Source organism: Carya illinoinensis, chromosome 1 (genome assembly GCF_018687715.1).
Source record: "Carya illinoinensis cultivar Pawnee chromosome 1, C.illinoinensisPawnee_v1, whole genome shotgun sequence".
In the NCBI taxonomy this organism is placed as follows: Eukaryota; Viridiplantae; Streptophyta; class Magnoliopsida; order Fagales; family Juglandaceae; genus Carya; species Carya illinoinensis.
The window spans coordinates 40819120-40844833 of record NC_056752.1 but is presented as its reverse complement, the minus strand read 5'-3'; the positions used below and the strand labels follow the sequence as shown (position 1 = coordinate 40844833).

The window sequence follows — 25714 nt, the reverse complement described above, 5'->3', positions numbered from 1 at the left end:
ATCTTGAATTAGAAGCTTATATATGTTTTAGGACATCTTTTTAAACCATGTGATGGTTTGGTTTGAAGATCATATATTTATAAGTCATAGATCAAGAGATTTATCAAAACTAGTTGAGGAAAAAGTTTCTGTTTTTGAACTAAGTGTAAAACCAAAAAAACTCCAAATGTTATTTTGTGATTTTGGTGACTTTAGTTTGATGATTTAAAGCATGGTTGATGTTAAGATGATATTATGAATATGTTAGAAGTAAGATTTGATTTTTGAAATTCTTGGAGATGTTTTGATTTAAGGTTAAAACTTGTGATTCAAATACTTAGATCTTTTTACAAAAAAGTTTGGTGTTAATTATTAGCTTTTTCTAAATGGATGTTTTAAGTATGGTTTTGAACTTAGGATTGGAAGATGTTTGTTGCAAAATTTTGGTTTAAGCATGAGTTTTGAAGTTAGAAGGAATTGCAACAAAAATCAAGGAAAATGGCCTATGGATGTTTCGGCCATAGTGTGTTCTTCATAGTTGTGTTTTGTTTTAAATTTTTCTGAATTGATATTTAAGTTTAGGACAAAATTTACATGAGAAATGTAAATTTTGAAAACTTTTGGGGTTAGTATGCAAAATCCTTAAGTTATGGGTAAAATGGTCATTTTCCCACATGTAGAGAGTAAAATGAAACTTTTACTCTTTAGGTTAGTATTTTCCATATTTCAAATTATTAGTGATTTAGTTCTAACTTTTAGAATCACTAATTACAGTTCCTCGTGATCGCACTTGAAGTTTTATAAGAAACGCGGGGATCGAGGTAAGTTAGCTTTTAACTTACTAGCAGTCTACTGTGTATGTGTGCTAAGTAAAGGAACTACAGTGTATGTATGTGTGTTATCATATATGTCATGCCATGCCAAGTTATCACGTAATTGTCTATTATACAGAATTTATTCTATCATCAATTTTTATCTGTTACATAATATATTCTGTCATGTATTACTGTACCTTACAAGTACGTCATGCTAAGTATGTCATCTATTACATGTATGTCAAGTCATGTAATATTCACTGTTGCAAGTATGTCATGTTAAATATGTTGTCTATTATATGTTATGCCATGTTACGAAATGTTTCTATCTCAAGTTGGTCATGTATTTTAAGTTATGTTCAAGTCACGTTATGTTACGTCAGGACTTCAGTCATTTCGTATTCCAGCCACGTTTCATCTTGATTACTTATGTATGGAATCACAGTAATTGTGGCGCATATATTACGTGAGACACAACAATTGTGACACGTAGAATACATGGAGCCACAACAACTGTGGAGTATGTATTTAAGCAGTTAAAGAATAAGTTTTCGTAGCATACATGAGGACACAACAATTGTGGAGTATGTATTTACACGTAGAATACATGAGGCCACAACAACTGTGGAGTATGTATTTTTCATGTTAAGTCAAGTTTGTGAAGAATGCATGAGGCCACAACAACGGTGGAGTATGTATTTTTCATGTTAAGTCAAGTTTGTGTAGAATACATGGGGCCACAACAACTGTGGAGTATGTATTTACATGTAGAATACATGGGGACACAACAACTGTGGAGTATGTATTTTTCATGTTAATTCAAGTTTCAAAGCAAGTTCATGCTAAGTCAAGTTTTAGATCAAGTTCATGTCAAGTCAAGTTCAGTTTATGTTTCAATTTAAGTTATGTCAATTATGCTATGTTGTACTTCAAGTTATGCTTTAATTACTTATGAATTTGATTATACATTTATGCTTGTACTGCCATCCATGCATCATTAGCTTGTGTGGAAGTTTTTTGTTAACTTACTGAGATTTGTAATCAAATCTCACTTTGGTAGTCCCAACTACCATTCCCCCCGAATGGTAGATCTTGTTACAGGACTAAGTGACGGTGCGACATAAATGTTGATATAGTAATTAACGTAAATTACTACTTGTACGATTGAGTTGCATCTCTACTACTTTTTGGATCATAACCATTTTGGACTAGTGTTGTGATCTTAGTTGTTCAATGGATTTTTATGTATGAATTATGTTTTAAGTATTTGGGATATTTTCAATTTGGTGCATAGTATTGCTAAAGAAAAAAATTTATCCGCTGCGAATATTGCATATTGTTAGATGCATGTTAGGAATATTGCATCTTATATGTCATGAACGGGGCCAGGTAACCCTGTGTTGCATGTCTCGACGCTTCAAATGTCCGTCTGATCCCAAACGGAATTTGGGGGCGTCACAGGTTGCACCCAAATAGCCCAAGTGCCAAGCACTGAAGGAGATCTCAAGAACAAATAAGCCAACCACAAAGGGAATTTGTCAAAAGATAATAAAAAATTGGACTAGGGTGGCCTTTATATAGGCTTACAATGGGAGAGTCCTAATGGTACTTAAACAAGGAAATAAATCCTAGAAAGGAATTAATTCATAGTAACACTAGCCTAAGGAATTAATTCCTAGTTGTACTAAAATAAGGAAATAATGAAATATATAAATACTAGATGATTTTATTAAAATAATAAAATGCTGATAAAATTCTAGCTGTGGGGCCCATGTGAGACCCACGGCCTGACTGGTGCTGAAAATGGCCCATGGCATGGGCCATGGGCGTTGGCTGGTTAGCCATGGTATGGCCGCATGGCTGATGCCATGGTTGCTGGTCGGCTGGTCTGATCCTGCTGCATGGCTGGTGCTGATGGGCAGCATGCATGGCCTGGCATGGCCTGCATGCTGGTCATGCTGCTGGCCAGGCAGGTGGCCTGGCCATGCACACTAGGCTGGCTGGTTGGCTGGCCGGACCAGCCCACTAACCTCGCCAGCATGCTGTGCAGCACCAAGGGGAGGCCAACAACCTCACCAGCGTGCTAAAGCATGCTGGCCGAGCTGTTGGCTGGCTGGTCCGTGGGCTTGTCATGGCATGGGCCATGACATGCTGATGGCTCACCATGGGGGCCGACTAGGCATGTCAATGAGTGTGTCGAGGCTTATCCCGGGATAACTTTTCTAGAGGGTCTAACAAGGCTCTCCCTAGCGCAGTGGCGCGTGAAACTCATGCACGGGATGAGCTTCGCATAAGACTCACGCGTCACTCTTTTGAGCAATTTTCTTCAACTGTCTGACAGGTCGCGGCTGGAGAGTCTGGTGGCTAGGCGCGTGGTGGTCTTAAGAAGCCAATTATAGGCAATAGATCGGTGCTTCTTGGTATTATGGATGGAAAACAATAAAATAACTAAAAAATAAACACTATAGATAGTTCTGGCGTTGGCCGAACAGGAGGAAAGAGAGAGTCGTTGAAGCTCAGCTCTAAACCTCCTCTGAGCGGAGGAAATGGAAGGATGGCTACAGTTGGGTAGAGAGAAAAGGAACTCTCTCCATAGAAACAAAAAAGGGCTGTACAAAAGGGTTGTCTACTTTTTAACGATCATGTGAATGCACATGCGATATAGGAGCTACCAGCTGCGTCCAAATTACGTACTTGCATGCATGGGGGACCTATAAAATACAGTTTCGGGTCAATTAATTAGGATTTGTGGGCATATATATTCATTGCGCAAATACGTCCACGCCACTCTTATTATATATAAGAGTAAAATTAGAATAAAAGAATGGATGGTTAAACAAAATGCTGGCCTAATATTCATGAATGCTTGGTTGGAGTAGCTCGTGAATAACAGTTTATAGATGATCTTCATGTGCATTGTGCTTATAAGTTTCTTTTTTTTGAAGAGCATTGTGCTTATAAGTTTGAACGATAGAACTCGACGTCTAGTCTACGGACCATATTCCAATTCAGACGTTAAAATTGACATCGATCTCATCCATCGGTATCCGTACATGAGAACAATAAATTAGAAGGAAAAATCGACCGGACCCCATACTTGTAATAATAATAATAAAAGTACGAGAACATGAATTATTGATTTTGTATTTTTAAAGCCGGTCGAAATATGGCGACATTTCTCGATGTGCTCACTTTGAAGGTGGAATACATTCACTACCCGTCGTTGTCAAGTTTCAGGTAGAAATTTGCCCATACTGCTACTGCTGCGTACTGCATATATGCTAGCTGAAATTTATGACTTTAACTGCATGCATGGATACTATATATGCGGTCCAATATTAATCTGCAGAATGTTCAATGCATGCCACCGAAATATCCTCTGAACCACGCCCTCATGACCATGGCTTGCTTATTCATATACACTCGCACCAAATCTCGGCCAACTGTTGGACAACTCAAACTTCTGATCGATACCCATTTCTCTCGTATTCTATTGAAAAGTGATATAGTAAAAAATAAATTTAATAAAAATAAACTCATAAATTGACATAATTTTTTATGTTACATTGAATCTACTTTATAATAAAAATAAATTTATAATCTAATATATCATGTGATCAAGTCACGTTAGTTTATAAATTTATTTTTGTAAGATCTTTTTATAACTAAAGTATTCTATAGAGATTGACTTAACTGGCAAAGATTTTGGATTTTGAGGTATACTCCTTAGGACCCCAGGTTTAATGTTTAAATTTCTTTATATAAAAATAATTTTTAGAATTCATCAGACTGTATTAAAAATTTTTCCTTTAATTATTTGAGATACTGTACTTGCAGAAAAGTTATTGAGAGAGCCTGTATATCCCGAGATGAGTCGAGACGTTATTTCCCAAACATCGAGTATCAATAAAAAAAAAATTTAAAAAAAAAAGAAGAGCATTTCTATATCGAGAACTACTAACGTTACAATCAGACGAAAAATTCCATCCACACGCAACTCAACCACCTTTCCCTAATTGCCTTTGACATCAAATCGTGGACCCTTTACTTTCCTCCTCACAACGTCATATATAAAATAAAAATTATATGTACAGTTATTTTTATATATTCTTTTATACACGCATTTTATTAATGTGATTATTTATATATTAAAAAAATTGATCTAACTAATCATATCAATAGAGTGTGTAAAAAATACGTAAAAGTGACTGTATATAACATTATATACAATTATACATAAAATAAAAATTTTATGTACAGTCATTTTTATATACTCTTTTACGCACGCACTCCACTAATATGATTGATTGTATATTAAAAAAATTGATCTAATCAATCATATCAGTAGAGTGTACAAAAAGTACACAAAAATGACTATATATAACATTACTATACATAAAATGTCCATTTCACCAAAACCCCTCTCTCTCTCTCTCTCTCTCTCTCTCTCTCTCTCTCTATTTAAGCTTCCCATTTGGTTTCGTGGATCTTCATTCTCACTTACGAGTACTTAGCAGAGAACAAAAGGCCACCACAGGTACTGAGATGGAGGGGTTAGAGAGGACTATAGCTAGTAATGGGAATTATATGCTGAAAGTGGAGGTGCCAAGGCAAAGAACAGTGGACTTACTTCTCAGGCTTTTGGCCTTAGCACTAACTTTGGTGTCTGCCATAATTATCGGGTTGTCTAAGCAGACTAAGGTTGTCCGAGTTGTGGTGGTGGCAAGCCTACCACCTCTTTATGTTCCCGTTCCTGCTAGGTGGCATTACATCTCTGCCTTCGTGTAAGTTGTTCTTTTTTGTTTTTCAAGCTCTAATTTTCCGCTTGGTTATGTTCTTTGTTTGATTATAAATAAGAATAACGATTCATTCATAGCACTTGAGCAGCAATAAAGAATATCATGACTTAGCCTCCCCCACCCCGGGCCCAAAGAAAAATAAAAAGTGTGTAAATTTTACTTTTTCTTACTAGAACCTATTTTTTTACAGAGAACTGCTTCCAAGTGGTCGGTCTGCTATTCGTAAAATAACAGCCTCCCACTTACAAGCTGCCACGTTAGAAATCACACTAAATTAAACCTACACTCGTGCACATAGAATAGACAATATATCTACTCTAAACCGCATTCCACTCTCTCTCCCTCTCTCTCATCTTCTTCTCCCCCCTTCCGAATGCCTCCTACGTGCACCGTTCTCTCTCGCGAATAATCCTCTCTAATTTTCTTATTTCTCCTTTATATACTCCATGGCACAAGACCCATTTCTCCTCCATTAAAATCCTCCACCCATAATTGTTGTGATGCATATGAACGGCCGAAAAGGCAACAACACCCATTTCTCCGCTAGTACTGATGGTGCTATTGCTTAGCAGTGAAATTTCCTGCAACCCTTAACTTAGTGAATGATTCTCTAATTCACTCGTCTCATTGACTCGGTGTAATTAAGTAAACTCGTTCTCTATATTTTCTACATGTACATCTAAGGTTTTATTGTTTCCAAGTGATCATTTTATTTTATTGTGTTCATTATTACCATTATTAATATTTTGAATTTGATGTATACTTTTCCCAATTTCATGGTCTGGAATTTTGACTAGTAAATGTTGCGCGATCAATTTCTTGTTTCTTTTGCACCAGTTTGAGTAAAATTTATTCTTTCTCGATGTTTGAATTGTTTTAATATACTTGGTGTTGATGATCAGGAGTTTATTTTATTGTTTTGGGGGCGTACATGCAAAAAGAAATGGATTTAGTGTCGGATTGCCAGGTACATACATCGATTGGATGTCGTAGTCCAGTTGTTAATTGTCTTCTTGAGGGAGAATTAGAATGGATTCTACAGTAAAGAAAGGTGAAAGAAAATAGAATCGTGCATACACATGCATGTATAGTTACAGTGAAGAGGCTGCCATCCTCTTACAGCTGCAATGATGCCCTCTAGTGGATACTGTCACGATAAATCTTCAACTGATTTGTTTCAAGCGGAAAGCAGAGTAAGAAGATGAAGATGTGGAAATCGGAAGAGATGAAGGGGCGTTAGACAGAGTGGGTCACTGGAGATGAAGGGGAGATAAATGAAGTGGGTGGAGACGGAGTGCGAAGGCAACCGTGCGAAAGGGGAGTTCCCTACTGAGAGTGGGTGCGAAGGCTGCGAGAGTGGGTCGTGCGATTCCTGGAGAGGTGGGTTTCATCTTTCATGGAGAGGGGGGTGGGAAACGAGAAAGGAAATTCCAATCTGATGCAGTGCATGATAATATTATTGTGATAGAAAGTCTACGTGTCACTGTATTATTGGTGGGCTGTTATTTGGACTTAATAAGCTCGACCGGTTTGCAGGATTTCTCTTTTTTACAAAAAAACTTTCACAATACTTACGCATTTAGAAATTATACATTACTTTAATTTAAAAATTGCAAGTTAACATTCTAATATATATAAGAATTGTAGGTGTTATAACCTTGGGTTTAAAGAAAAAATTATAAGGAAAATTCTATTTACGAGCTGGCATAGATAACCCACTTAGCAAAATGGTTATATGATATAATTTGATTTTTTTTTTAAAAAAAAAAATTAACATTGAATCTTACAAATTAAATATAAATATATAAGTAATATTCGATGTAGACAGTATATTTTATCCACCGACTTACTAACTATTTATATAACATTTCCAATCAATTACCACCAAGGAAAACAAAGAAAAGGATGGAGATTAACATTTGGATGAACTTTTAATATTTGGTAGGTACTTCTTGGTTGCTAATGTCATAGCATGTTCATATTCGACCCTATCTCTAGTACTTCTTTTAATCACAAGGAAGAGGGCGGGTGACAACATGATGAGCATCTTACATTCCATGATTCTCGTCCTCGACATATTAATGGTGGCGTTGCTCTTCTCCTGCAACGGTGCCTCCATGGCTATCGGCATAATTGGCTACCGAGGAAACACTCACCTGCGGTGGCAAAAAATATGTAACTTGTTTGAGAGATTTTGTGGCCAAGTAGCAGCTTCTATAGCGGTTTCTGTGGCTGGAGCACTGATGTTTATCTTGATGGTTGCATTTTCTGGTTTGAGACTCCGCAATAAATCAAGGTCTTGAAGGTCGAGCCCTGGTCTCTATTCCCAACAAAAGTGCCTTCTTCTATCGATCAGGTCATGCTTATCATGGAGGTGTAATATCAGCTATAAAAAATAAAAAAATGATAAATTTATAACTCTCTTACGTCTCTAATTTAAATAAAAGATACTTATATGACATTGAAAGTAGCAATTTTAATAAGTTATTTGTTGCTCTTATTATCTACGAGAGTAATGCTATTCATCATTAATTTTTTTATTATCTCATAATGACATTAAATAATTAGAAATTATTTATTATGTTTTATTTATAAACTTATAATTTGATGTTACATTATGAGATAATAAAAAGATGATAAAAAAATAATGATGAATAGATTTTCTCTATACATAAAGCTGAAATATAAATCTTATGTAGATTTATATGAGTAATATTGAGCGCATTATTAATTAAAGAAGTCAATAATAAATAAATAAAATCAATATTAGACTTATTTAAAACCGATTAAATTAATAAAATAAAATAAAAAGTTGTACAGGTAAGAAAAAAAATAGATGGTTTGGCCCTTCAAAATTCTCATCCCAAACTCAAAATTCTCATCTCATCATTACAACTTTCCCAAATCTCCATATAAAATATAATAAATAATTCAATTTTTTCTTAATTTTTTCAAATTCCAAAACAATATATAATAATATTTAATATTTTATCTTAAAATTTAAAATTCACACCTTACTACCAAACCATATAAAACTTGGTTACTATGAGATCATGTGAAAACATATCACTGTAAAAATATGAGATTTTATTAAATGATAATAGAACAATTATTTCTAACGTGCGAGATGAGTGTACGTGCTAAGTTGTATTTTTTAGTGATCGTCTGATCGCTTTGTCATTTGAACATGATTCTACAAAAATAAATAAATAAAGAGGACATTTTACGAAACAATCTTATAGTGTGAATGAACTAATTGGAAAGATCCCCGCTCTTCGGTTCATTTGGGGCCTGTGCTCAAGTGGAAATACCTTCACACTATCGGGGTAGAAAATGTGATCCAAAAATCAGAACAACTTACAATAAAGTGGAATACTTCCATCCTGTGACGGATGAACTTGGCACTTGGGTCCCAAACATATTCCACGCTTAATAGCATAGCAAGTTTGTTTAGCTGAAGCTCATCTGTTATCATATTCAGTCTAATTTTAAGTTAAATTTAATATCTAAACATTCAACTCTTAAATCAATAAATTTATTTTAACTCAAAATCTCTTTACACGTAAAATCTACAATATTTTTCAATTCAACACTTGTTTACAAGCAGAACCACAACATTTTTCAACTTTGAATAAATAAATCTAAATTTATCTTAACATCCAAGTACATCTAAACTCATCTTAAATAGATCCCACAAAACTTACTCCACCGTCTCAACTCACTACTATTTATAAAAAACTCAACTTATCTCAACATCTAAACAAGATCTTAACATCCCTAAGCACTTCATCAGGCTTGCAAGGCTGGTTAAACTCTGACTGAAATTAGATAATTGGAAAAAGGCCACAAAAAAAAAAACTGCTATTTAAAAAAAAAAATCCAACAATTTTTAGAGGTCTGAACTTCCCAACTGCTCTATCAAGTAATGTAGAAGAGAAAGGTCATTTCCGAATCTGGGTTGGCGTTGGTTGCGGTTGATTGAACGATACTTATCAAATTGTTGCATATATAACATTTACATTCATCAAATGTCTCATTTTCTGGTTCTAAGTCCATAATTGAAGAATAATAACCTGAAGAGTTTCTGAGGCTCACACATGCATGCTAGTTATTTGAATCTTGTGTAGTTATACAAACTCAAATAAATACGAGTAGTAGTTCCCTTTGATTAAGCATGCAATCAAAGATACCCTTCTGTGTAACATGCAGGGTGCAAGCTTTTGCTTTTCCAACCGGTTGGCTAGATGCATTCCTGTAAGTGACCATATTCCCTTCATTGAGGAACTGGAGGGGCAATTGAGCGGGTATTATATGATCTGCAATGGCTGCATTTCTGCCCAATTATGTGGAAGTAGGCTTCAGTAGTATCATTGCAGTCATTACACAGTATCCAGACCTGCAAAAAAATAGCTCCTGTTTCTTAATGTCTTCCAGGTAATTTTGCTCAGAATAAATAAGGGCATTACAAGAATGATGTATGGCCGTGGGGATATTCTAGTTGATCAGAATCCAAAATATTAGATAAGTATATGGTAGGCCCTCTCTGTACTAACTACTAGGCAGTCGAGACTATAAATTTGAAAATGGCATAATTCTGTATCAAGTAATGGCTTTCCCAGTTATCATGCACCCCCTCCTGCCTTTTATCCTTCTATATTATTTCAGATTACATCTGTGCTCGTGTGTGCAAATATACTTACAAATAAAAAAAATTTCTATGTGAAAAGCATGTGCTTGATGAATGCAAAAACCGTAATATTCAATTAAGAGACACTCTCTCTACTCTGTAAACATAATATAATCTAGATAACGAAGTGCTTAGGAGTTAGGTCTCTGCTTGAGCATCTTAAAAATCCATGAAATGTTTGGCAACAAGGTTATTAGATACAAACAAAAATGAAAAGTAGGCACCTTCTGGTACCGGTAATCCTCTGGCATGACAGTTGCTTCTATCTGAAAACATAATCTCATTAGCCAAGTAGAGTGAAAATTTAGTTTATTTTAGAAAAATACCATATACTGAATCTTCTTCAAAATATGCAGATCAAGTATAACAATATACAATATGAGCGTCAATTAAATAAGTCCACCTCCTCATCTATTCTCTTCCAGGTCCGAGACATGTCTATCACTGACTTTGAGCATATGGGACAGCAGTATCTGTGTGATGTAACAGAGTCAAGTCCAGAAGCAAACAGAAATGTTTTTCCAATTTACTAAAGCAATAAAAAGTCAAGATTTCTTACTTGTTGCGCTTTATCATCTCTTCATAACATTCACAATGCATTGTGTGCCCACATTTCATTACAATTGTGTCTTTAAGTGAATCAAAAAGATACTACAAAAATAAAATAGTAAATCAGATCACAACAATGCCCTTCAATATACAAATAAATCATCTACAAAGCACACCTCATAGCATATTGGACAGTGGTGCCGCATGGAGTTTTCCACACACAAATGGTTATCACACAGGCTAACCGAATAGCAAGACCCTGTAAGATTGAAAACCATTACTCGGGGATAACATATTCTAACAAGAAAAAAATCTACTTCAAAATGAAGAGAAAAATGAAAATGAACATATCTATGCATGGGATGAATTCATGCAGCATAATCAAAATTTTCAGCAAAAAGGACCCATGTAGCGTACCCAAATCATTTGGAAAAAACTAAACAAACACTGCAATTCAAAACCAGGCAAAAGAAAAAGAGTAAAATATACACTGCACAAGACTTACCTCTGGCATGACCCATCAACAAGAAAGCTACGAGTTAGGGGACCATAAAAGATGTACCAACAGAAAAATAGAAACCATCAATGGCTAAAAAACCCTTGCATGATATGGCACAAACATAAACGTTTAACATCAGGGAAAAGTACTTATGTATCTGGGATGTACATGGAAATTAAATTCGGACTACAACGGATAAATTATACATACGAAAGAAAGATGCACAAAACAAACTAGAGAAAATGGTAGCTCCAGTTTAACAGACAACAAAGAAAGTCCCGTGCAACATTGTACCTCTGATAACAACTAAATAAACGAAACCAATCAGAATGACAAGTTTCTAATTACAGAGGAGGAAGTGCATACCACATTTTTTGCAATGGAAGTAGTTCTCACGACCACCAACCCTGTTAGACACAACTGAATTCAGGTCCGAATACCATTTGTATTATCTATTCGTTATGCTTAAATTATAAAGAAACAAGAGACACTAATCATCTTTTGATTACTAACCTGCAGATTCCACAATCATCGCAATGAAACTGCCCTTTCTCAGTCTGATAAAATAATGGTTTTCCTCAATAAGAAGCACACAAGAATACTTTACAAGAACACAAGAAACAACAATCAAGGTTCATGAACCCAGATAAACTGTTTACATAAATAACAATCAGGGGTCACGTGCCCAATTGCCAAATATCATCATGGTTCATATGGACAACATATCAAACACAAAAAACAGAAATTTCTTTATTTCCCTTTAAAAAAGTTGACTTGAGATTGCAAGATTACATCGTCATCATAGAATTTGCAAACTTCGCAGAAATATTCCCCCATATTGACGCCACAGTTGGTACAAACTTGAGCAACCTAGAACGGGAAGAGAAATATGAACAAAACCAATTAAGATACTGCAAACAAATAAGGATCAGAAAGATTTACGCAACATTAAGGAGAAAAACACCTACCGGCTGCTCTGTGTCACAAACTGAACAAACAACCTGAAACAACACAGACTTGTCTAATCCTTAACAATTCATGACAAAGTTTACAATCCAAAAATTATAAACAAAAGATGAACAAACATATAGATCGGGAAAGTCGTACCTGTTTAACATCATATCGAACGAGTTCATGCCGATCAAAGGGGTTGCTCAACATGCTCTGGTCAATCAAATACATAAAACGTAACAAAAACCCAGATCAGAGAAGTCACTAAAGCAAACGTATTACGCTGAAACAATCTGAGAAACCTATAATTACTATGTGTTTTATATTTATATTGTGCGTTATCTATTCAAAGTAGATGAAGACCGTGGCCTCGTTGTGACAATGGCGACACTGGTAAATCTCGTTGCAGCAGGGAGCTCGAATCTTGCATCTCCTTCTGTAATGCTTGCATCTAAATGAAAACCACCGGGGAAAATTGTCAAAAACACCAAAACCCCGCGTGAATTCTCAGAACAAATAAGGAAACCAATGGATGTAAGCAAAGGGGAAGAGAAGCAAAATACCCGTAGCCCATATTCCCGAAATCGAGGCGTTCCTTGGCTGAGACTTCCATGAGTTTTGGAGCGGGATTTGCAGAGAAAGCTCAGGAAGGAAGGAAGGAAGAGAAGGCAGAGAAGACAATGACAAAGCGGGTTGTTTCCCCGGTTTGGGAAGGGGGGCGGATTTTATTGTTTGTCTCAATCCTCAAACAGAAAAGGGGTTCCCTGCCATCATCTTCGAGCAATGGAGACGGGGCCCCACACTCCTCTGCTCTAAATTTTTAATGAGCAATGCTATATTTGGAGATTGTACGAAGATATAGGTAATTTTATTTTTAAAATTTTTTAAAATTATTAAAATATTTTTTTTAATAAAAAGTTTGTATACGCAACCTCTACTTAAAATATTTAAATAGAATTTCTCATTTTTAATATTATCTGAATAATAAATCGATACATTTTATTAATATTAAAAACGCAAAAGAACGATTAATAATAAATAAATTACGTAAAATATAGATTATCGAATTTTTAATCGACTAACAAATATTAAAAAATAATTATTCTAACAATAATAATATTTTAACAATAATTATTCTAAAAAAATAAGTATAATAATATCTCACGCCAACTTCGGGAAAAGGGCATAACGTGGGGCAGAGGAAGGACTGGTCATACTGGGATGACTTGGAGAGAGAGCGACAGACACCGCAATATTAGCGGATTGGGAATCAGTGAAGGTGAGCAGGGCAGCAAATACAAGCAATCCTTGCTGGCATTTTGACGAACAGTTCCGGGACGCAGTAATCCCACTTTCCCCCGGGACGAACGAATCCGGTTTTATATTATTTTAGCGGCCTCCAGATTTATTGTTTTAGATTTCTTCGAAGTTGGAACTCTATATACATAAATAAAATAAATTTAAAAAAAGAAGAAGAGAGAGATAAGAAGTACAAACTCTTAATATTCAACCTTTTAAGGTTCTTGAGATGTAATGAGTATTTTATTGGGGTGTGGAAAAAATAAAGTAGGAGATGTAAATGAAATTTAAATGTGATTTTCGCCTAAAGAAAAAGTTGGCATTTCTTCAAATTTGATGTGAATTTCCATCAGCCTGTGCATAATCTTTGTTAGTGTACGTGAATAATTTTTCTTTTAAGTTGTGTTTAATTGTTAAATTAAATTGAACTCATTTTAATTTATTTTAAATTAATCATTGATGAAAATTATTATTTTTTTTATTTTTTACAAAATAAAAATTAAATTCATCTCAATCTATTACATACATTTTAATCTAAAAAGTTAAATTTATCTCAACTAAAAATATTTAGACCCATCTTAATAGAATTTATAAGATATTACTATTTATAACTCATCTTAACATCTAAATATAGTCCTAAAATGTAAAAATCAAATAAGCATCGATATTTTAAATGAAGAATATTTTACTCAAATAACTTAATTTAAAATATAATTATATAAATAATTATAAAAAATACTACACTTTTATACATATTAAACTAGATTATTAATTTACAGACAAATATATATTTTAAAAATTAATAGGATTTTAATTTTTTTTTATTATTTAAAAAGGACAGATGAGAGGAGCGGGAGAAAAGAGCGGTGAGTAGCATTTCTATTTGAGAAATTCTAGTCCTAAGCCGGTCGATTGTTCCAACACCACACTCCGTGACCTGGCAAACCCGGTCTGGTCGCCATGTCACGGTTTTTCACATAAACGGCTTCACACCAAACCCACTTCATCTTCTCCTTAGCGCAAAAGCCAACGAAACGAAACCCACCCATTTTCACCCCTCCTTAGTGCAGAAACCGTGACCCATGCCGCTGCTCTTCTCCTTAGTGCAAAACCCAGCGATTCGAAAACCACCCATTTCGTCTTCTCCTTAGTGCAGAAGTTGTGACCTACGCCATTGCTCTTCTCGTTTGTCTTCTCCTTAGTGCAGAAACCAGCGAAACGAAAACCACCCATTTCGTCTTCTCCTTAGTGCAGAAGTTGTGACCCACGCCATTGCTCTTCTCGTTTGTCTTCTCCTTAGCGCAAAAACCAGCGAAACAAAAACCCACCTATTTCATCTTCTCCTTAGCATAGAAACCGTGACCCACGCCATTGCTCTTCTCCTTCGTCTTCTCCTTGGTGCAGAAACCAAACCCCACGCCATTTCTCTGTTTCTCTTCTCCTTCGTCTTTCTCCTTAAATGGGGGTACCGAGCTTGCATTCTCTAAATGACACTGATGGGAAGGAAGTAAAGATCACCCTTGCTTTGGAAAATTTTCTTTTCTCTGATTAACAAAATTGGTTGAGTGGAAAAGTGAAAGAACAATGCAATGAGCTGATACATGCAAGCTACGACAAGAGAAAGTGCCATGGCGATCTGAAACCATTCCTTCAATGAGGCCATGATCGACTCCAAGTTGGCAAAGCAGGAGACGTGGATACTGATGTAGAGGGAGGATTCGATAGGAAAAAGAAGGTTGGCACGAGCAATTGCATAATCCATTTTTGGGTCTATTGATTTTCTACTCCATATGGACATGAAGAAAAGAGATAATGAATTGACCTCATATTCTAACATCCAGACGGCAGCCAGTATGCTCAACTTGAGACTGCAGACGATTTTGGGTTGGCTGATCGGGAGGGGCGACGCGTTGGAGGGACCTCGACCTCAGCCAATAGATGGCAGACGGCAGACTGGACAGTAGACCAGACAGAGCCGGTAGACCAGACGGTAGCCGGTACGATCAATGACTAACGGCGGACGATTTGGATTCGGCGAGTGGGAGGGACGACGCGTTGGAGGGAGCATGCAAATTCGAAGATTTGGGGGGATTACGTTCATTTTATCTTACCTAGGTAAAACGGCAACGTTTTATTGTAACGTTAAAAAAAATTTCCACATCGATAGAGTGTGGTGTACGTTATTGTGCAGGCTTAAGTGTAGCATAACTCCTTCTATTTTTATAAAAGAAAATACTTAGGTTACTGTTGGCGATTTTCGTTGGAGTTGTTTTATTTTTAATAATTAAGAAAAAATTATTTAATATTATTATAAATTTTTTATATTGTTTTAAATATTTAAAACTATTAAAAAATCTCTATCCTCGGGACTCGTGTTGACTGTTGTGTCATAAATTTTAAAATAAATAATTTCGGCTGCATGGAAAGTGGAAACGGCCACGTGCATTGGTTTGGATGTGACATTCATGGAGTGGGAGGTTTCCGAAGCATGCAGTATCCCTTGGTTTTCCAAGGAAGTTAGAACATGAAGTTCTAGAGGCTCCTGCGCCGATTAAACAAAGTTATATAGAAGTTCGCAGGCCTAGTTTGATTTTAGAGATAGACGAGAGGAGTTAATATAAGATAAATAAAATATTATTAGAATAAATAAAATATTATTAAAATATATTATTTTTATATTAAAATTTGAAAAAGTTATATTGAGATTTTAAAAAGTTGTATTGAGATTTAAAAAAGTTATATTGGAATTTGAAAAAATTGTATTGAGATTTTATTTTGTATGAAGATTTGAAAAAGTTGTAATGATTAAGATGAGATGAGATGAGATAAGATGAAAATTTTGTAAAAACAAACAAGGCCTTAGTTTAGAATCTTAGATTGGTTATGTATGCTTAGGGTAAAAAGAATGATGATGTGAAAATTGAAAATTTAATTATTTGATTTTAAAAAATGTGTTAAGATTTAAGAAATTTAGATTTCTTGATAAATCTAAATCGGAATTATGGGTAGTAGATTAATTAGATGGATAATTAGTTGTGAGGAAAAAATAAATAAAAAAGAGAGAAATGAAAGAAATTTTATGATTTACGAGTGTAACCATTTTGGTTCAGATGCTTTCTATCTTTAGAGAAAACAAACATGACGTGTTTTCAAACGTCTAAAAGTTTTCATGACAAGAAACAAACAGAAAATTTGTTTAACGCTGAACTAAGCTAAAAATAGACCTCGATCCTCCCATGCATACAGTCCTTCAAAAAGTTTGACGTAAAAATCGGTTCCTTTGCAGAGTATCAACCCCAGAATTACACCCATGCAATCCATGCACTGCTCCATCGATCACAGAAGAAAAACAAATACAGAGCAACAGTACTCTGAAACACCAAAGTTTTCGTTCCCTTGCATGTGTCTCCAGGACAGAAAATATATATATACCACGATTTGCTCCCTTTCTTCGGAAAAATCTGCGTCAAATATTCATGCAAAATGGGTTGTGGGGAATCAAAACTCGATGTTGTCTCGGGAAACACCATTTTCCGGCGAAAGAAATCCAATTCCAACCCCAATAAGAGCAAGGACATAGAAACCATCCACGAGACAACCAGTACCACCAAAGATAACACCGCGGACTCATCGGCAAAAGAACAACAACAACCGGCGCTCCAGAACGAAGAAAACAAGGACTTTGATGGTGCAGTTCCGACGGATGCCAAGGACAGCATTCATGAAAATACGGCAGCGAAGGAAGGAGATGACGATGAGAAACGAATTATAGACCAAGGGAAGCTGGAAGTTGTCGATGTTGAAGAGAAGGAAGCAGCTGGGAGGCTGATATCCCATGACTCGCCAAACCATTACTTCTCGCCGAGGAAAAACGATATTGATCAGGGAATCGATGGGATTAATGTATCTGAGGAACGACGGTCTATAGAGTCGGATTATTACTCTCCGAGCCATGCAGCCGGGAAGGAAGACCATTTTTTGAGTGAGAATCATGTGAAAGCAGATGGCGCCGTGGAGGGCAAAGAATTGGCTGGAGATAACGAATTGACGAAAGAAGTAAAGAAAGATGGTTTGTAGCCAACCATGCATAAAATTCACATCATGAACTTCGTGATTCAAGCGCTCTAATCTTTTTGTTTTTTTAATGGCAAATGCACGTTTGAAATCCGAATTATTATTTTTAAATTTTCCCATTAGATATTATTATATATCAGCTGATAAAAGTTTCCTTTCACATTCAGCTGTACATGTAACCCGCCTACCTAGGATTTTTTAAAAAAATAATAAATAATACTAGAAATATTTATGTGATTTTCTTTTTTATCATTATCATAGTATTGAATATTTCAGTTGCTATATATGTACGTATAGGAGAGCCCGTAAACGTGGAGGAAGAGAAAGTGATTAAGGATGTCGAACCTAAGACAATAGTTGAAACAAAAGTTTCAAACCCTAATTCAGATCAGGAGAAGAACTATGCTACTGCTGATCATCAGGATCAGGTATTTGTGTGATCTAATATTTTATTTTCCTCCTTGAAACTATGGCAACGTCCCTTATTTTCGTTCTGAAAAATGAGGCATCGTTTTTGCAGGAAAATAAGGTTGATACTCCTACCAAGGATGAGATCAGCAAAATGTGATCAAGGAAGCATCAGTATGATGTGAAGATTTTCATGCGCTTTGTTTGTTTGTTGGTCTGTCTGTCAAGCTTCTTGTTTCAGGGCTCTTATGTACTTAAATTTTAATCTAGGCCGCTGCCGAAAATTCTTCTTATGGAAGACTTGTGATTTAAATTACCTGTGTTAAATTGTACATGTTGTACGAACGCCCCCTTATATACATCAAAAGTTTGATGTGCAATTCATTTTTGTATATTTTTTACGTACTCTATTAATGTAATTGACCGCATCATTTTTTTTAATATAAAATAACTGTTTTAACCAATTAGATCAATAGAATGTATTATATAGAAGTACTACTATTATAAAAAAAATTCTACAAAAGTAAACCAATAAATTGAAATGACTTTATATGATTAGTTAGATTTACTTTACTTTGTGTATTTATTTTTATATAATTTCTATATAACTAAAACATTATATATATGATATACATTCCTATCAACCAAATTATACGCGCATGCAAAAGACAGGTTTAACGCGGTATTATGATTATCAAAATAGGAGATTTATACAAACCTCAAACGGTTTAACATGGAATTCAACAAACTTTCATGCCATTTTTGCGCTTGATGCCATTAAACGAAACATTGCATCACTTTAAAGCACGAGCATACTCGGTGACGTAGAATTCCCTTACAGGCAGGCAGGCAGGCAGTACTGCCAGAATCATCGTCAAATCGGCTTAATATGCACGTTTAATTCCCCTCGATCTTGAAGCACGTTTGTCAAAAATCATGAAATTCAGAACTCATTAGAGAATAGATCATAATGAAAACAACGTTGGATCATATTAACAAGGATGAAGATGTACACAATTCATATATACACAAATTATTTCCCATTCCCAGTCCCTTGCAATAATATTCAGCTTTAGGACCTTATGGAAGGGCTTAATACAAAAAAGTGAATACACTTGTACAGGCTGTCAATTTAAACCTGTCCTCTCTAAGATATCTTGCAAGAGAGATCATGCTATGACCAAATTAATTCAATTCGGATCTGCCCTCAATACATGCCTCTGTATTCAATCTGATAACTGGAGTGGTAGGAACTCTGGACAAGACAAAGTTTCCGCTAAGATCCCTTGTGCCATACTCTGCAATGCGAGGATCCATCACAATTCTACACGTTCCTGGTACTCCGGACATTAATTCGACACCGTAATAAACTAAATGGTCAGAGATGCTGGTACCAGTTACCGACCTGCACAAAATAGCCAAATAATTTGTAGCAGCTGTTCTGACAAGACTGTTAGTATTGAACTTTCAGAACTCTATCATGGAAAGCTACGACTGTAAAATAAGGGCACATCATAAGAGAGGGCTAGAGGCTAACCTGCTACAGGATGGGTCTTCTCCAGTACCATCACAGACCTTCTCGATTTTATATACAAGACTTTCCAATCCAATGTTGTAAAGCCAAACCTAGAGTCAAAAAACAGGTAGGAAGTAAACAGGGCATTAAAAAAAAAAAGAGAACAGAAAATAAATGTTTTTTCACATCAGTCAGCAAACTCTACCTCTCTTGGGAAGTGGTGGTATGTCTTTTGAGGAAAATAGTAATAGTATGGAGGTAAATGAGGCACGATATCACGATCATTTGTGACTCGTATTGTTTTTGGGACAAGTTTGTTGTAGTAAGATGCAAAAACTGCATTGCCAACACGAGGTTGTCCAAATGTCATAACTTGAACATTCTGGGCCTCATGATTAACCTGTGAAGAAACAGTTACATCAAGTATCAGTTACTAGTTCCTAAATAGGTGTATTCACATGTATACTAGACCTGGGCTATGCCTATCTTTTCATCAATAAAATATCTTATTACTTATAAAAAAAAAAAAAAAAAAAAATTGTCCCAGGACTTCATTTCATTACAGGCTCTCAATGTTTGAAATCCACATATACTTGAACCAACAAATATTGAGCATATATACTTCAAATGAGTAAAAATGAAATGAATAAAAGTACTTCAATTTGAACTCTTTATGGTATGCTTTTTTTTAACAAGTAGATTTTTTATAATAAGTAAACTATTTCTAATAGATTATGTGACATACAAGCCAGTCCTCCCCTCCTCTCTGTTGCCTCTCAATACTCATTCTCTTTGCTGACTCGCTGCTCAACATGCATCCTTTACGTTGCCTCGCCTTTGCCACCTGTCCACCGTCAGTCCACATGCCATCTCGCACAGCTCCTCTCATCACTCTGCCCCGCCTCCCACCAGTAAAGTCTCTTTCCCTATCCTCTCATCTTTGTCTCTCACCATCCCTCATCATCTCAGCCTTCGGTCTCTCTCTCTATTTCTAAACCCATTTTACTTGACCTTTTCTGGGTCAATAATGAGACATTGGAGTTGAGCAACATGTTATTGGGTTCAATGAATCAATACATTCCATATTCGCCAGCTGTGGCATCAGTGACTAGGTAATCTATTTCCTTCCTCTTTTTTTTTTTTTTAATTTGTGTATTTTATTTTGATTTTGGGTATGATTAGTGTTTAGAACCCTATTTAGCTGTTATTGTGCATTTTGATTTCACTTCTATGTAGATTTTAAACTTGGGGCAGGGGCCAGGTGAAGTGAAAATCTGCCCGTATAGGTTAATCATCCCAAAAATACTTCAATGTAACTTCGCAGCACAAGATATAACAACTGGATAGCAAAGGCAAAGGCATATGTAACTCAATGATACAAGCAGGTCTTTGGAACAGATGACAAAAAATGTGAAGATCAGTCCAACAAATACGTACACATGTCAAAGTATCAGGTCACAATTTCCATGTCCACACACTACTGTCAAAGAACACGTGAATGCTAAGACTCCGACTCCAAATTGATCATAGAAAAGCACAGCTCAAACCCATAGAGCATTTGTAAAGAACTTCACAGCAATGGAGACAATTGAAACCATGAAGCATGCAAAAAACTTCCCAGTTGTATCAAGAAAACTGATTACCTTTAGATCAATTCCACAAAAGGAGGCCATTGCCCCTCCCATCGAGTGCCCAGTCACCATAATGGGAATTTCTCCATACAACTCCTTTGCCCTTTTAATAGCATTTAAAACTGCAGGGCGTATAGTTGTGTTGTGGTAAGCATAATAAAATCCACGGTGCACCTACAAAGAATAAAATGTTACTGGGAAGCTCATACTCTTTAACTCCAATATAAATATGACAAAACATTTCTGCAATACAAACCATTGCATCATCCATGCCAGGGTAGTTTAAGTCAAGCTGTTTCCAATACAAGTCTTCAATCCAATTCATTATGCTGTACACATGCAGTTCAACTGTTAATTAGCAACCGATTCAGGGAAGATGAAAACCCAGGAGGCCTCTGGGCAAACCCAGTTTCATAGTGAAAGCTGAAATGATTTTGATAGAAATGATTTACTATTTCTCCCTTCACGTACCAATCACTTTGCCAGTAAATCTCATCAACTAGAGAACATCATCTGAGCATACCACACTTGGCATACTAGCTTGGAATGCCAAGTGAATTAGATTTAAAACGAACACCAACAATCAACAAGACACCAATTGAATTTTTAAAACTAATGCTTTTGAATAGATATAGCTTTAAGGATCATCCTGGCACCTCAGCCAACAGATAATTTGAGAGTTGAAAGGGGACACTCTTTCAGGCAGGTCATAACTTGAGGTATTGACAAACATACATTTCTCGAGGGAGCAAATGGAATGGAACTATTTTTGTATGAACAAAGTGGCACTGTGGAAGGAAAGATAAAAAAGAATTGAAGTTATCTTCAACTTCATCTAAGAAGGTCTTGTGATTTTGAAGCTGTGTATATCAGCCTAGGACCTTTTTTTGGGGTAACAAGTCAATGAGTCAACTTTATGGGCTTTAGGGTAACCCTTCCAAAAGCCATTCCATTCATTTTTCACAAACCAATGAACACATATAACTATCAGTGTATGTAAGTGAATCAAAACCATGCACACAAAAATCTCTTTATAATCTTGTGCTTGTGTGATGACATGCTTGTGCAAATCACGTGGCAAATTTTTGTTTAATCATATGGGAATACACTCTTGTTTTTTTATTCTTTTTCTTCCCTTTTCTTTTTAATTAATTCCATCTCTTTGTTTTTGGGGCCAAATGGTATGCAGTATGGCTATCAGACAACCATCACTTTTTTTTTATAAGTAAACAAATTGTATTAATCAAAGAATAGGCATAAAAGCCAGGTTCAGTACAAAGAATGCCCTAACTATGTAGGAGCAATAGATACCAGGAAATCATCACAACTCATGAGCAACCCCTTTTTCCTATTACATTCACCAGTCAAGGCCGAAAAACATCACAGAACATAAATTACTTCTAGATAAGCCACCAGAATATCTACCTGTGTTCCTGAGTTCCTCTAAATGCAATTATGATGGCATTTAGATCTTTTGCCACTCCGACAAAACCCTGCAGTGGGTAGGCATAGTAATATCAATGCCCAAAGAAAACTCAAGCAAACAAATAACAAGATAAGACTGGAAAGGACATGCTAATTTAAATGCCAGCATGCTAAGATCATGCACCTGTAAGCAGTGCTGAATGTCAACAACCAACTCTATGACTTCAAATTCCTGTTTCCATTTAAAAAAGCACCAGTCTAGCCGTTTTAGTAGGAAAAGTGGCAAAACACCATCTTCTAGCATTTACAAAACTCAAAACCCACTCTTGCAATCACCTAAACATGGGAAGCGAATAATATCAATCCAAGTACCTTGATCAAACCATCACATCTTGCACATGTCCAAGTAAATAATTCTGTCAAATCTGCTACGTACACCTGCAAGAGCAAAAGCTTCATTGGGTCACCAATTTCATCTTACAGAATCTCTTGGCTATATTATCTGATGCTAAAAGTCTTGGCAGTTGCATTATAAATAAAAATAAGATCATCTTAGTTCAAGCAACAGATAACTAAGGAAAATTTCATAATCTAGTCTAATTATTTTGGTAGAAACAACTAAATAGTTCATTCTCTCCATTTAAACCAGGATCAACTGGGCATCTGTGGCTTGAGCAGAAACTACATTGGAGAAATGTTTTATAGGTGAAACTTACATTGGAGAAATTGACTTGTCTATCCCAACATTCTGCTGATTTAAAGCTGAGCTCAAAACCACTTATCCAAAAAAAAAAAAATACGAGCTCAAAACCTAATATGGGGCCTCTCTCAACTTTAAATGCCACCTCTTATTTGAGAATGCGTCTCCCTCCAAGTAAATACTGTTAAACTAAAAGGGAAATGATTTGTGTAGTCCTAAAGTGTGCAAGTCCCGCGTACTCTTTTTGAAAAAAGTGGGCAAATCTGAAAGCCACATGAAAAAACCCACCTTTTAATGGTGAGCCTCCATTTTTTTCGAAGGGAATGCGCGGGGCTTGCACACCCTAAAACTATGTCTTGCATTACTCAAACTAGAAAGACTTAAAACACTAAGATGCTGACCTCAACAATGGGGAAATTTAACTGTTTAACATGGCAAATGATGTGACTACACTAAGGATATTAATCTATTATACAATCCACTGATGATCTTCTAAAACTCCCCCCTGCCACTTACTGCAGATGCATACGACACCAATATCTGGGCCAGGGTATGATTATAAATGGAGCTATGATCCTCCTTGACCCTGAGTTCTGCAAGTAAACCAGGGAAACTTCATTATGATGTGTTATGGAGTACATCCGTTATAGGAACAGCGTGCTTTAGAAATGGCAGCACACACAATTTAAAGTAGCATGGCCCTCAACATGGATAATTACACATGCATGCAATGAGGTGTATAATAAAGTCTCCAATAGGCTTGACCAACTAAAGCTAGCTCAATAAGACTTTGGGCTAATCCCGGTTGTCCAAATTTCAAATGCCAGATTAAATAACTAACTCCATATGTGAGAAAATCATGGCAAATGATTTGTCTCCTTCGATTGAAAACCACGAGTATTGAGTAAAGCCTGGTCATGTTAATCAAATATCACTTAATTAAAAAAATAGTCAAAATCGCTACTCGAAGTTTCTGATTCCTCAAGAATCATTAAGTACTTCCATCACCCAGCAACAATACGTTTTTATTATTAGTAACCCAGCAACTATACTTGCACCTATAATCCAAGAACCCAACATTGCTCGAAAGAAAATCAATACATATTAACACCTCCAAATGTACATATAAGTTTCTCGCAAAAGCATTCATCTAATTCGCCCGGAATTAAAAGAAAACATGTTCACACGGTATCATTACGGCTTCAAATGAAATACAGAACTACGGAATCTTATGAAATTTAAAAGAAAATAAATTGAGAGAACGTTGATTAGAAAGTTCCCTTTGTTACCTCTCCCAAAAGAGAAAGCAATTAGGTATATAAATATTGCCGATATCAACCACCTCCTCTTTCCCATTAATCTGTCCAAAAAAAGGAGGGAAAAACAATTAATATTAGAATCGATAACCAATAAATTTTCATTAAATATTTCTTCCCTCCTATATTCTGAAAACGACACCAAAATAAGATAATTAACAACAAATTTATGTCTATATTTCGAATTGACCGTGAATATGGCACGGAAAACAAACCTAGACCACCCACTTGCACGGTGAAATCGGAGCTCCAGCGACGACCGGATCGTGCCCGTAGAGGTGGGAAAGGCTGCAACTAACGGCTGCTCCGATCCTTTGCTTCAGACTTGGTCCGTACGTAAAGCAATGTCTAATTGTGGAAGAGACACCGATACAGAATAGTACCGATAACGAAATAAGCCGGTGGTGACTGGTGGGTAGGTTTCTCTAATCTAAAACGCAAAAACCGTAGAACTGCACGTGCTGACCTGCGTCTTTTTTTGTTTCGTTGAAGTTCAGTTTGTCCCTTTCGGGCAGTCGGTTTCGGTGAGGTTTTGGACTTCAGATCAGGGCCTCTACTGAGTCCTGACTAGCCCAAGCCCAAGCGCAAGCCCGGGGAATATGTTTTCGGTTTTGATCTTGGGCTTGGACTAATTTGTTGCTTGGGTAATTTATTACGAGAAAGGAACGAGTTCCCTTTAAATTTTAACGGCATGATCATGATACTGTTCAAAGAAAAATGATAAGAGTTATAATATTTTTATATAGTTATATTTTAAATAAAAAATATTTTTAAAAATAAGATACAAAATTAATATTATTTTACTTAAATATACTCATTTCAAAACAGAATTTTATAAAGATTAAAAAAAAGAATATACACTTTTATGGAGCTCATAAAATGGATCGAAAAAATAAATATTTATTTATATTATATATATATAATCTCAAAATAAACTTGAATCACCGCACCATTGTACATAGAAATACGATCGGTTTACGAGCTACCTGAGGCCGGAAACCACCGGTCGGAGGCCGGTAGGCGGGAAATACACATTTCCCTCACGTTGGCGGGAAAATTCTCCATA

The 25714-nt window shown here is 35.9% G+C and overlaps 4 protein-coding genes across 5 annotated transcripts; 2 read left to right on the top strand and 2 right to left on the bottom strand.

Moving 5' to 3' along the window:
• The first annotated feature begins 5254 nt into the window (after positions 1-5254).
• On the top strand, positions 5255-8014 carry LOC122319225 (CASP-like protein 1E1). Its single transcript, XM_043137192.1, has 2 exons — positions 5255-5578; positions 7539-8014. The coding sequence occupies exons 1-2, from the start codon at positions 5340-5342 to the stop codon at positions 7894-7896; spliced, it is 597 nt and encodes a 198-aa protein (XP_042993126.1). The 5' UTR covers positions 5255-5339; the 3' UTR covers positions 7897-8014.
• Positions 8015-9537: 1523 nt separating this feature from the next.
• On the bottom strand, positions 9538-13098 carry LOC122319217 (E3 ubiquitin-protein ligase MIEL1-like). The gene is made up of 12 exons (XM_043137179.1): positions 12843-13098; positions 12643-12730; positions 12436-12492; positions 12297-12329; positions 12121-12198; positions 11842-11885; positions 11695-11735; positions 11006-11088; positions 10840-10931; positions 10684-10753; positions 10505-10546; positions 9538-9989 (listed from the first exon to the last, which is right to left on the bottom strand). The coding sequence occupies exons 1-12, from the start codon at positions 12890-12892 to the stop codon at positions 9867-9869; spliced, it is 801 nt and encodes a 266-aa protein (XP_042993113.1). The 5' UTR covers positions 12893-13098; the 3' UTR covers positions 9538-9866.
• Positions 13099-16795: 3697 nt separating this feature from the next.
• On the top strand, positions 16796-18440 carry LOC122302808. The gene is made up of 3 exons (XM_043114236.1): positions 16796-17647; positions 17950-18080; positions 18173-18440. The coding sequence occupies exons 1-3, from the start codon at positions 17062-17064 to the stop codon at positions 18218-18220; spliced, it is 765 nt and encodes a 254-aa protein (XP_042970170.1). The 5' UTR covers positions 16796-17061; the 3' UTR covers positions 18221-18440.
• Positions 18441-19028: 588 nt separating this feature from the next.
• On the bottom strand, positions 19029-25100 carry LOC122319201 (lipase-like). 2 transcript variants are annotated; one of them, XM_043137161.1, is made up of 11 exons: positions 24864-25100; positions 24622-24692; positions 23849-23925; positions 23005-23070; positions 22817-22864; positions 22633-22700; positions 21464-21536; positions 21220-21381; positions 19782-19976; positions 19598-19686; positions 19029-19465 (listed from the first exon to the last, which is right to left on the bottom strand). In XM_043137161.1, the coding sequence occupies exons 2-11, from the start codon at positions 24686-24688 to the stop codon at positions 19246-19248; spliced, it is 1065 nt and encodes a 354-aa protein (XP_042993095.1). In that variant the 5' UTR covers positions 24689-24692; positions 24864-25100; the 3' UTR covers positions 19029-19245. The 2 variants fall into 2 exon arrangements, with proteins under 2 accessions (XP_042993095.1, XP_042993101.1); XM_043137167.1 differs by having other exon boundaries at positions 24877-25100.
• Positions 25101-25714: the final 614 nt, after the last annotated feature.